Source organism: Helicoverpa armigera, chromosome 2, assembly GCF_030705265.1.
Source record: "Helicoverpa armigera isolate CAAS_96S chromosome 2, ASM3070526v1, whole genome shotgun sequence".
NCBI lineage: Eukaryota > Metazoa > Arthropoda > Insecta > Lepidoptera > Noctuidae > Helicoverpa > Helicoverpa armigera.
Genome location: NC_087121.1, coordinates 11,998,245 through 12,011,158, shown reverse-complemented (window position 1 = coordinate 12,011,158; position 12,914 = coordinate 11,998,245). Strand labels below are relative to the sequence as shown.

General features: G+C 39.5%; 3 protein-coding genes across 3 annotated transcripts in view; 1 reads left to right on the top strand and 2 right to left on the bottom strand.

Annotated features, from left to right (window-relative positions):
• Window positions 1-5,630, top strand: part of LOC110379100 (thrombospondin type-1 domain-containing protein 7A) — a 93,726-nt gene extending 88,096 nt beyond the window's left edge. Inside the window, exons 25-29 of the mRNA XM_064040261.1 lie at window positions 2,052-2,222; window positions 2,463-2,617; window positions 2,986-3,119; window positions 3,521-3,611; window positions 3,698-5,630. Coding sequence (XP_063896331.1) covers window positions 2,052-2,222; window positions 2,463-2,617; window positions 2,986-3,119; window positions 3,521-3,611; window positions 3,698-3,740 — 594 coding nt within the window. The 3' untranslated portion in view covers window positions 3,741-5,630. The remainder of the gene's footprint in view (window positions 1-2,051; window positions 2,223-2,462; window positions 2,618-2,985; window positions 3,120-3,520; window positions 3,612-3,697) is intronic.
• Window positions 5,631-5,791: 161 nt separating this feature from the next.
• On the bottom strand, window positions 5,792-12,899 carry LOC110378310 (uncharacterized). The gene is made up of 9 exons (XM_049844004.2): window positions 12,813-12,899; window positions 11,258-11,413; window positions 10,988-11,056; window positions 10,821-10,901; window positions 10,595-10,721; window positions 9,982-10,168; window positions 9,159-9,332; window positions 8,768-8,840; window positions 5,792-5,975 (listed from the first exon to the last, which is right to left on the bottom strand). The coding sequence occupies exons 1-9, from the start codon at window positions 12,897-12,899 to the stop codon at window positions 5,811-5,813; spliced, it is 1,119 nt and encodes a 372-aa protein (XP_049699961.2). The 3' UTR covers window positions 5,792-5,810.
• Window positions 6,038-8,647, bottom strand: LOC135118386 (NADH-ubiquinone oxidoreductase 75 kDa subunit, mitochondrial-like). Its single transcript, XM_064040244.1, has one exon. The coding sequence runs from the start codon at window positions 8,604-8,606 to the stop codon at window positions 6,471-6,473; it is 2,136 nt and encodes a 711-aa protein (XP_063896314.1). The 5' UTR covers window positions 8,607-8,647; the 3' UTR covers window positions 6,038-6,470.
• Window positions 12,900-12,914: the final 15 nt, after the last annotated feature.

The window sequence follows — 12,914 nt, the reverse complement described above, 5'->3', positions numbered from 1 at the left end:
TGAATCAAGTATTTAATTTTCTATTAAAACTTGCCAAGTAACATCACTAAAAAGTAACTATTTTTAACTGAGGTATGTGTATGGAACTTGGTACTTATTCAGATCTCACTTCTTTTATAGGCGAAGCATTCCCATATTATCGAACTTGGCAGTCTTTCACATTTTTGTTTTGGGTGGGATTTCATTTATTTTTGTAAGGTTGTTTATTTTATTTTTTTCTTATGATGAAGTTAGTTAAAGAAATGTCTCATTTATACTATCTTTTAGATTTTTTAATATGCACTATGTTTCTTACAAAGAAATGAACTAGATTAACTATGACTAGATTTACCAACTGACTGAAATGACATGTTATCATATATTATGTTCGTGGATCAAAGTTACACATTCGTTATTTTCGAAAGTGATTCACACTTGGCCGTTTTCAGATTTTTACTTTACTTTGACTAAATACAAACCTTTGTACCATTTGAAGATATATTATATAAATATAGATAAATTTAGTTCGTTTTAGTTCCTTAGGGGTATAAATTTACACCGGGTATAAAACACCTTCATTATTTTGAAACCGACTCACACTTGGCCATTTTCAGATTTTTCCCTTTACCTTGACATAAAGACCTACCTCCATGCCAAAGGACCATGGGCAAAAATGTATGAAGCCTGGGCTCACCCACCAACAGAGATGAGACCACTTTGAATATACTTGTAAAGCACTAAATATAAAGATTTAAACTCATTTTTGCGAAGAATCCATGGGGTTATTTTGCTATAAATATTTTTCTCCGACCATAAATAAACTAATATTCTGCAAAAAGCTGTGCTGTTATGGCATTGTAGGTTTTGTTATTGAACGCCTTTAACTAGTTTTAATTCCAGGTTTAATGTATACATTAAAAAAAAAACAGCTGCTATCAGTTAAAAATATTTTTGTTAACATTTCAATCAATATCAATAATAATGTCATCTAAATATCCTGCCGGTGGATTAAATTGTGTGTGCCTGCCTAACCCTAGATGTCATATTATTGAAATGATATGAGCACAACTTCCTACTGTGCGTCTACCTGTTAGACACGTGCAGTAATACTGAGCGATGGCATCTCGACACATTTCGTTTCTGTTAACCAGAATGTATACGTAATATGAACGTGCACGAACATGTCTTGACTATTTCCTTCCTCTTAATAGCCAAATCGGTCTAGGAGTCTTCGAGTAATCGGTGAACATACAAAAAAAAGATCTTGACGAATTGAGAACCTCCTCCTTTTTAAGAAGTGGGTTAATAATATAAATCCTGCGAATTAAGCGCACTACGACTCCTAACAATCGTCTTTTTCTACAAAACCTATTTAGGTGCATATCTTTTTTTTGCCATGGAATTTAAGGTAGTGCCCATAGTAACAATTTTAGTACAAACAAAAACCTTCACAACGGCATATGCTATAACTCTGTTGGACAATGAGCCCAATTTGTCTCATGGTCCTTTCAAGTCAATACGACCATTGGAAGTGGTCTAGGTTTTTGATGAGTGAGTCAGTGAAATAAGTGAATCAGTCAGTGAGTGTATAGTAAAAATAGCGATTTTCTGACGTCAATATCTCAAGACCTACAATAGGTATATTAATGAAATTTTGTATTTTAGATAAGTGAGGGGGTCTCAACAGATACTATAAATTTGATATGCGTAAATAAAATAGATTTTAGGTTACAGGGGGGTCGAATTTGGCCCGAAATGGTTCGTGTAATATAACCCACGGCCGGTGTGTCGCCTTTTTTGCTCGAACTTGGCGGACACACTGCCGTGTGTCTAGATAAGTAAATAAATAAAACTAAAGATCGAGTTCAGTAACGTGCACTGAAAATAATGCCCAGTATTGGATTGATACAGGCTTACTATGGTTTACGAAACTACGAAGTCCTTACATTCGAACTCTTGTCTATTCCCAGCCCAAAATCCTCGAAATTGAACTGTAGGCACATCACTGATAATATTTTATAAAGCTGCTCAATTTCAGTGTTGGATAAATAGCCCGTAAATATTTCCCCCAGACATCATCAGGCGAGGAAGCGGTAGGCGCGTGCGGCTGGGGGGTGAAGGTGTCTCACGCGCGTTGCGAGCTGACAGCTGCTGCTGACGACGCCGCCGACTTGTTCCTGCAGCCGTGGCGCTGCGCCGCCGTGCTGCCCGGCAGGATCGTAGCCCCACCCATGCACTACCAGGTTAGTGTGTTCTCATCATCATCCTCCTGCCTTTATCATACAGATAATTTGGAATCACCGCAGCATTTGTTCTCTTCTGTCTGCTACCATCTCACAAGTACCATTCTTTCTAGTGTGACATATTTCACTTACATTTATAAATATACGGCACACCTATATGTACAAAAATACAAGCCAACCTCGATAGCAGTTATGAAGTTACAGGAAGCTATTAACCGTATATACCGTTACGTTTTTCAGGAGGATGAAGTGTGCGAGGTTGAATGTGGTTGCAAGCAGTCGGAGTCAGGACAGCCGGGCCCCTGGGGGGCATGGGGTGCATGCCGCGGCGGGGCCCGCTCGCGCACTCGACAGCTGCTCGTGCCCGCGCGACGTGCCTGCAGCACTCCTTCTAGGTAACCCAACGATATTCATATAGCTATTATACCTTCCCGGACAAGCATTTTCTACAACCTATTTCAGTAGATATCAAAATCTTCAGACGCTTATGCATATAATTTCTTTAATGAGGGTATAGGGGGAGCCTTCATTTAAACCGCCTACACCCTATATAGCGAGAGTGCACAACGGAGTTAATAAGTCACAAGTAAGCTGTCCACAGTGCCCACTACGATAGATTCACCACCGTTATAGTACATACATTTTCCATACTCTAACTAAAGGTTCTCCTGAAGTCGTATGCTGCAAAGAGAATATTACGAATGGCCTGATCGACAAAAATGAATGAATGCTGATGACAAAATAATTTTTATATTAACACCAGATACGTAACGATCGAGTGGGCGAACTGCACGGGCGAGCTGGACGACATCCCCGACCTGCTGGCGGTGGAGCCGCGCGACGAGCGTCCGCGCCGCGCGCACGTGCATCATGATGTCTACCACGACGGATATATCGGTCAGTCTTGTGTATTCCACCACTAAGAAGATTCTAGAAGTTTCTATAAAAAATATTGTTCCTATTTATAATTCGAGAAGTACTTTCAGGATACGAAGCTCTGGTTGATTTAGTGGACATATGATAAAGTTGAAAGTTGTGACCTCTATTTATTGCAAGCTCTATATCGTAATGGGCAGAATTTTACAGTTAAATAACTGGTCCCCTAACAGTTTTGTTGCAAGGATTTTGTGCCATTTTTAAGGTTTTTGAAAAACCCTCCTCCTGTATGTAAGTCCTGTAAGTATAGTTGAGAGGAGCTATGTGGAGTTCGACAAATCATCATCTGCGTCCTAATAAATACCTACTTGAATCGTGGTGACTCTCTTTGGGCGCTTAACAAATGTTCTGCTGCATTACAGAGGGCAGCACTTCAGTGCTGGCGGTGGTGTGGACTGCGACCATCGTTCTCAGCTTGTACGGAGCATACATGTTGTACCGCGGCTTTATCAGGTATGCTGATCACAACTAATTCATAGCTAGACCATATTTCGTAGTGACGATCTAGATGACACCTTACTTCTATAAAATTGTTCCAGATGCTTGAGGAGTAGAAAACTGAAGACCATTACCAAGGTGTAAGGCTGGAGCAGGTAGTACCTGTGAGTAGTCGCTCGCCTGTGACGTCACCAGCGCCGTCGCCGGCTCCACGTCAGATGGACATCGTTCTGTTGTCTGATCCAATATGTTACCTTCATTGCGTTGTTCTAGTGTTCGCAAGTCTACTGTTGTTGAGTTTCACTATCACCTAAGTTGATGTTAAATTATTACAAACATGAGTTTGCTCATTTTATTCGCGACGATTATTTGCGAATTGTAAAATGTTTACCATTACTACAATATATATCTACAACTGTAACCACATCAACTACTGGCAGTTTGTACTCGTTAGTAATATTACAAATGATAGCCAGCAAAGAGTCTGTCCGCAGGAGTGCTTCCATGTTTTTACTACGTATATAAAAATAATGCTTTAGACGGTTTTTATAACTCCACGCTAAACGATTAGCCGAAGCGTTGGTCGGGCTTTTTGATCGACAATATACTCGTTAGCTGTAATACTGTACTAGCTAGCTACGCCCGTAGCTGTCTCGGTAGACGAGTCTACGCCTTCTATTCGAGTTGTTAAGGAGTAGCCCTCTAGGATCCCGTTACATTCCAGCCGTCGGAAACTGAGGCAATGTGCTTAACACAGAGCCGTCCATTTTGATAAGCGATACTTGAAACGACGACGACGTACGTTCGACACGATATTGTTATCAAACATTCCATTCCAAAACTTGTAATTATGTACTTTCAATTCAACACTTATGAATAATTAATATGATATATTCAGCAAATTTCTTTACAATTGCAATTTACGCAAAAAGCAGCAAATCTATTTTCATGACTCTTTCAGTGACTACTATTTTTATAAAACAAAACTTTTACAGTATTTCTTTCGCACAAATATTAAACATAATTTTAAGTGTAATTTCAACGCTTAGTTAATTTAACAGTATTTATGATAAGCATTTTAACGATACAGTAAGGTAAGTCGGTGTCGAGGATGATGCGGTACTGACCGGTGAGACTTGTGTTGACCAAGTAAGACGTGACACATCATGCCACATATCAGTGTTTAATATAAAGAATCGTCGTAATTACTATAAAACATCTTCTGCGTATGAATATAAATGAACTCATTACTTTTAACATTTACCAAACTACTATGTCCCGTAGGCATCTATCATGTATTAACAGATTTGTAATATCTCATGCGCTGATAGTGTGAATGCAAGTCATGTGCGGAAGATTTTTATATAACGCTTAATATCATCCAAGTAGAGCTTTGGCGCACAAAAACTACCTAATATGAATAGTTTATAAGACCTATTATTAACTGATCATACCGTTTTGAGATAATAATCGTGTATAACACTTTTTTGTAGATTTTGCATTTAAGCCCATGTATTGTGACAAGTATTTATAATGTGAGTGTGTTCTAAGTCTCGTCGACTTCTTTCTCCTATTTTATCTTATTTCCTGTTTCATATTTCATACTTTGAGACTCGTAGACTTTATGAATAAACTTGGTATTATTCTTCAATAAGTTTCATCGACTTAAGCTTGTCTTTTCTCATTCTTCTGACTTAAGAATTATATGATTGTTTATATCTTTGTATAGTATTGTTAAGTTTTTATGCACGAGTATAATATGTAATTATTATCCTTGGCTACTTCTTGTTCCTTCAAGACAATATTGATGAAAATGTTAATTATACCGTATTCTATAACTGTCTATCGCAACACCTGTGTTCTTTCCATTCTGTCCTTTATCTTTTGATCTGTCAATACTTTATCGACCCAATGTATTTGTAACCGTATTATTATTACGCCATTACGAGATATTGATGTGAAACATGATAGTTAAGGAATCGTGTTAGACAATACAATATTTGATATTTAATAAAATTTGATTGTGTTTTTATATCTTTGACTTTAATTTACCTCAGGTTAATTTACCTTAGCGTCAACCAAAACCAAGTAGCACATTCCTACTGCTCGCTCACAAGCTATACTTTTAAGCCAAGGGTAATATTGGCTCTAAAATAAAACTAAACCTTTAAAAATAATATTTAATATCTGTAACTTATACATGGAAATAATCCGTCATTTCATAGCGACATTCAAATTAGTGAGCGCTTTGGGCTCATACTTGAGTTCAGCTAATCCTCGCTTCACAATATCGTTGACCCTGGCAGATCGCAGTTCTTTCCTGCAATTAGCTACGTCTTTCTCAGCGGCTGTCAAATTCTCCAGGTTGTTGAGTAACACCTAAGTTGAGAAGATAACAAAATAAAATATTTTTGAATAATAGGGTAAGCAAACTTATTTAACGCTCGAAGACTTAAAAATAAACTATAACTGAAATTAAACCCGCCTGCGGAGATCGTAGTTTGAACGGGTTGAGCTAAGCAATAGTTGGTGAGGTTTCAATGGCACTTAACTGATCAAAACGCAGCTATAATCAATTATAGCCTGTTATAGTTCTCGCCAAATATTTTGTCGACACGGAAGGGAGACTCGCACACAAACTATTTTAACTAACTACGAGTGATGGAGGTGTGGAATGCCAAGGGCCACATACGTGTACTTAGCCTCGGAATTTAGTTGCAAAACAACACTGAGTTAAGCGAGAACCATAAATAACTGCAAAAATGAAGAAATAAAACACATAATTCCCAATTTCAAACACGGCTGATCAAATTAAAGCACATATATTTAATTAAAAATAAAGAGCATAGATAAATTAAAAAATGTTTAAATGGACTACAAAGCGTAATAAGGTGACTTTTCAAAATTGGTTGCCGCTTTCTGAGTCTTTATCATAGTAGGAGAATTGTAACTGAAAACATCGGAACAATAATAGTCTTTCAGAGTTCGCATATCAACGCACATACCATCATCTTTTGATTCAGCTGATTCGCTTTCCATTAATTTTGTTACAAAGTCTCCGAATATTTTCGGTTGAAATTTACCTAAACTCGCGAAGTTAGGGCTGATTTGTGCCATTCTGGTGCAGAGAGAATGATGATCGGAGTAAAATAAGCAAAGGTTACAGGACTCGGCTAAAGCACGGAATATTTTCCAGTCAGCTCTCGCTTTCCCTGGAGGAGTGACGGCAGGATAGGCATACTGTGATCTTCCTTCCATATTCAAGTAGAGCCCGCCTGCCTCTGTATATGCACATCCTGGTAAAATCAAATTGGCAAACTCAGATCCACGATCGCCTTGGAAACCGACGTAAATTATTTTACAAGCGGAAGGCGGGTTCCATTGATAGAAAATTTCATCAGCTCCTAAGGATATAATAACTTTTGGGGATTTTGTCTCCAATGCACATAGAGCTCCAGTTTTCCATCCTGCCTCTAAGGCTCCGGCAAAGCTCGCTTCTCTGGTTACGATGTTAACAATGCCATAGCCCGCCTTTAATGATTCAGTCATTTTGTGACACATTTTCATAATCTTAGCACCCGAATTACCTTCCAATTGTGCCACTCCCACTAATACCAGGGGCCTTTTAGCACACTTTAAAATGTCAGCAGCCTTTGGTAGCGCCTTGATGTCGTCTCCTAAATAGGTAACACGATAATTATAGTCGCAGCACGGTCCAACCACAAATATATCTGCTTCGTTAGTTCGATACGCCTGTCTAATCCACATATTTAAAATTGGTGCTTCAAATCTAGGATTAGTACCAACTAACAAAATTTTATCAGCTTGAGCAATATCTTTGAACTTGATATTGAATGAATATGACGCTCGAATGTCTGTACCAGTTGTCGTGTAGGACATATCTCGCTCCACGTAAGTATTCTCACACCCCAGCATGTTAAGCATGTCTTTACAAGTTACCAAAGTTTCCACGCTAGCATGTGGTCCTGCTATAGCCAGTATTTTTTCAGGCGCACATTTTCTAATCATTTCACTTGCTGTATCAAGAGCAGCATTCCACTCGAGAGGACAGCAGCACGTTCCCACACGTTTCATAGGTGTCACCAACCTCTGCATCTCGAGCGAGTCTATTGCCCATCTGCCCTTATCAGACACCCATTCCTGATTGATTTCATCATGTTCTCTGGGCAAGACGCGGAGCACTCGGTCAAATCTATAATTTATTATTATGTTAGTACCTGTAGCGTCTGTGACGTCAATTGAATTAGCTTTCTTGAGTTCCCAATGCCTGGCTTTGAATTTATAAGGTATGTTCGTAAGAGCACCCACAGGACATAAGTCAATAATATTCCCAGAAAGTTCAGATAAAAATAGTTTCGGAACAAAAGTTCCAATGAGCATGTCGTGACCGCGCCCCGTAGACCCTAAGATATCGAGACCACATACTTGTGAACCGAAGCGGATGCATCTCGTGCAGTGAATGCATCGATTCATTTCCGCTCGAATAAGTGGACTTAAAGTTTTGTTTTCTACCGCTCTTTTTCCTTCGAAATGAATGTCGGTAAACCGGGAACGATCATTGCCAAATCTCACAGACAAATCTTGTAGGTCACACTCGCCCCCCTGGTCGCATATGGGGCAATCTAAAGGATGGTCTACCAATATAAACTCTAGAACAGCTTCTTGCGCTTTACCGGTCATTTCAGAGTTTGTGCGGATCTTCATGCCCTTGCCGACATTCACAGCGCAAGCAATTTGTGGTTTGTTCCAACCCTCTATCTCCACAAGACACATTCGACAGTTCCCGGCTATAGACAAGCGTTCGTGGTAACAAAATGAAGGTATTGTCAGATTTTCTCTGCGCAGGGCTTGCATTATCGTATAATATGAAGGTACAGAAACAGACTTCCCATTTATCACTATGGGTATATTATTGCTTTTTTTTCTCTTAAGCAAAATCTGATGGACCTTGTTGCTTTTTAATACTTTGCTTGAAAATGATTTAAACATTTTCTTCTATATATTTGGAAACTGTCTCATGCATAAACGAATATCAATCAAATAATAAAATGACATGCATGTCAATTTCGAGCAAAACATTTTTGTCATTATTTTATACGAGGTTTTATTGCTGAGGCTCTACAAAACTACAAAATAAAAACTTCAAATACCTGATGAATTGAGTCGATTAACAACACAAGGGCGTCTTTGAACTGGAAAAAGATTTCTGTAGCTCTCTGGTACCTGGGGAAAAGAACCGGGTCAGTGCAAAACGGTTTGATCACAATAAGCAATTTAATTTCAAATGGAGTATGAGAGAGTAAAGTAAGTAGGTAGATGGCCGACGGGGTCGAAACTTGCTAGAGTGAGTTGCAAGCGCAGCGTAAGACTCCACCAACAAGATGGACAGACAGACGACCTAATAGAGGTCGTCGGAAGACGTTGGATGCAGGTGGCTTTCAACCGGTATCTGTGGAGATCTAAGGGGCAGACCTATGTTCAGCAGTGGACGTCCTATGGCTGAGATAATGATGGTGATGATGATGTTGGGTCGGAACATACTTGTGGTCATGCACAGCATCAGTGAAGGCGTAGTCGAGTGCTAGTCGCAGGGATCGCGCGGCTCGAGGCGCGGCCGGGGCGGCCAGTACTCGCCTCGCACCGCGCTCAGCACAGCGCGCCGCCACCAGTCGAGAACACGCGTCCGCGCAAGCTGATGTACGCTCCCATCCGCTTCTAGGAAACACTTTACTATGGGGGAACTACAGATTTTTTCTTGTTTTTTATTAGAAGTTTGTATGTTAAGGCACACACAGTGCCGGTGGCAGGGCCGCCGGGTAAGCCGCCGTGCACCCGGCGGCATACAAAGCCCCAGGCTTTGCCGCGCGAAGGAGCCGCCGGTATGGCCGCCGGGGTGTGCCGGCGGGTTGCGCGGCTTATCGGCATCAGTTCCTTCACTAACGTTCTATATGACTGTCACAACCGGAATGATGCTTGACGGCTTGGTGCGGCTTATGCCGGCGGCTTGTATTGCCGGCGGCATAGCCGCTAGGCATGAACCCGGCGGCATTGCCGCCAGCATGTGTGTGCCTTTAGCGTTTCTAAGCCCAAATTAAAAGGCTTATATTCTAAATTAAAATGTTCCTCACCCTACCTATTGGCATCTATAGCTAAAAGCTAGCAGGTAAGCTAGCCTTTACCACATACTCTCATTACCTAAACTTTTAATCTTCCCTAATCAGGGTTATAAATCAGTGTAAAAATTTAATGCTCAAAACATGACGCTATATTGAACTTAAATTAAATTAACTTTTTTCTTGACTCATCTATTACCGACACCTTAAAAATACTGAACTAAACAAATTGAAAACAAATAAATCCTCACTTGCTAACAGTAGTGAGCTTCCAAGCCGGCATTGCGTCGTCCAGCACCCTGACCGCCGCGTGCGCATACTCGGCAGCGGCCCGGAGTCGAGCCGACACCGTAGCGAGAGCGTCGCGAAGACCTAGAGCCTTCGTTAGCTCGCTCTCTTGAGTTGTCCCCGGACGAGACCCATTGCCCCAGATGGAGTCTAGAGATGGATGACGAGGGATATAAGGATTTAAGAAAACAGTCATAAAAACAATACCTCGATTTAACTGTGGAGCGTGGAGCTAGAAAAAATATTGAAAATCCTAATAGGAAAGCAATTTATTTATGGTGGTGCTACGATTCGTAGCCGTCGTAGCCGCGCTACATAATTATATCAGCGCGACTACGCAGCGTCTAAAGCAAACGTACATGCGAGTTCAACAAAAAAGAGAAGTTCTCTCAATGAAGCAATAGTACATATTTTTCAAACAACGCATTGTAGGTATTCAATTTAGGCTTCATAAAATATGTTTACGAAACGCGCAACTACATAGGCACAAAGAGTCATGATAGGCGAGGGTCTTGCAAAAAATACTCACAACTGAACTGAAAACCTTAATTTAATAAAATAAAACTTACAACTTACCCAACAGATGCTGTAGCTGTGCATACAATGAGCGCGAACGCAATATTTGCGCATGAAGCACTCGGCGTTCCCGCACAAGCTCAGCGTAGCGAACTCTCAGCCAGCTCAGTTCTAGACGACGCATTTCCTACATCGAGTTTAAGGAAAATAAAAAACTTTAAAATAATTACATTGGATGTGTTATAAAGATACAATGTATTTGAGTTTATATATAGTCACAACGTACCTTTCTATTAACATTAGCAATGAAATCTTCATTTTCTGATGCCAACATCGGTCGTCTGTAGAGATCTAAGTTTATGAAAAGCTAAAAACAAGGGAAGCTCAGTAATTAATAAATAAGGGTATTAAAAATAAATACCTACATATTAGACGTAAATATGTATTACTGACCTGATGGATAGTTTTGGCATAGTTATCCTTAGTTACTGTAGCAGTGATCTCTTCAAACGTCCTAATTTCCTAGAAAGCGAAAATATTTACATATTTAAAACATTTTTCTATAACAAGTAAGTACTGGAAACCTATAACAGAACCAGGAGAGAACTCTGACAATACAGCTTTTTAGGTCTGCAAACTCTTCGCGCTTTGGGATCGAGATTCTGACTTAAGGCTCAGGGGTCAGGCATGCGTGCTTCTTAACTATATGTATCTAGTTCTTACCTGGTGTATGCTCTCCAGCTCGATAGCCACTACAGCAAGTCTGGCTGCAGGGTGGGTCCTCTCGCTCTTAGCTATCTCGTCATCAAGTCGAGTCAACGCTGCCAGCACCGTCTCCACTTTACTCGAGTTCGATGTAGATTTCTGGTGTTCGGAGTACTGAGCAAAATATTACACGACGTAACTTTTGTGAAAAATGAAAATGAAGAAGAAGAGGAACTACCCAACATTTTGCAAAGCACAAGTAAACTATTGTTTTAAATAGTCAAACGAAATTATATAAGAATTTTCAAAAAGTTTAAAGACTTTATTTTTATAGGAACAGAAACCAAATAATATTTTGCAGAGCCCAGGTAGGCTTCTGTTTTAAATATAAACCAAATTACATATTAAGAATTTTAAAAAGTTTAAGTTCTTTATTCGAATGAATTAAAGTTTCTTGAATAACACATTAAGCTATTGCAAAATTAGGTAAAACTTTATATTCTCTTACAGCAGCAACGCTTCTTTTTTGTGAACTCGCCTTACACCCCATGCCCGACTCATTCACCATCACTAACTTACTACTTCGAGCACGTCTTGAACGACTAAATAGCAAAGCAAATAAAGGCGGTAAACGGGCCAAGGCTACTACGATACGGCCAGTATTCTTCAGGTTTTCATTCGGTAGACAATAGAGCGACGCGCCGCACGGTACCGAATGGCTTGATAAGTACTTTTTAAAATAATTATTGCGATGTATAAAAATGCGATCAGGTGGATGTTGGATGCGTTAAGTAGACAATCGGATTACATGGCAGAGGTTACGAGTAGTTCATGTTTAACAATAACTGAATGAAAATTTGCCCCCTATATGCTCCTCCTCTGTACTATCTTCTGTACTCCTTTAAACATTCCCGCTATATTCTTACCTACCTGAATAAATGAATGAGAATGTAGGTACCTATGTGAGTTTTCAGCCATTTCCAACGTGCCAACACGTTCTTTGAGGATCCGCCCCTGAAATCAATGATGGCCATAAACGAGGACCATATTGTAAATGTGCAAGCAGCATTGGGCGTAGTGGCATTATCCCCTTGTGTTTGTATTCCCTGAAAGATAATATAATTATGAATCTTAGTACAGAATTATAGCTATTAGGTAATTTCTTCTCTTATGTAGCTAATGTAGTAGAAAAGCAACCAAATATGATATTTTGCAGGTTTACGTTAAATACTTACCGCTTATCCATTTATGGTTTAACAATGTTTCGTACATGACCGTAACATAATTAGTCACGATCACGGTATGTTTCATACATAACATGAAACTAGCATGATTTGCACCATTCCAAACATAAATAACGATACGCATTGCAGTGATTCAGCGAAACTATCAAAATGTAAGGCAGTTTAATAATATAAGTACTTTTACCAAACCTATGATTCACTTTAACAATTTTTTCTCCAAATACTTTTAATTTCTAAGAACCAGCCTAAATTGCGTAGTTCTCTAACTATAAAAGGTTATTCAACTATTTATTACTTAAACGACCTAGAAAATTCTGTTTATTACTCACATTTCTTTTAATTTTTCCCGCCTTTAACAAATGACACGTCGCGTCGTAGTTGCGTTTCTGTTTCTGTTGAGACAACGAGAATATCATCCTCAACAAAATGAC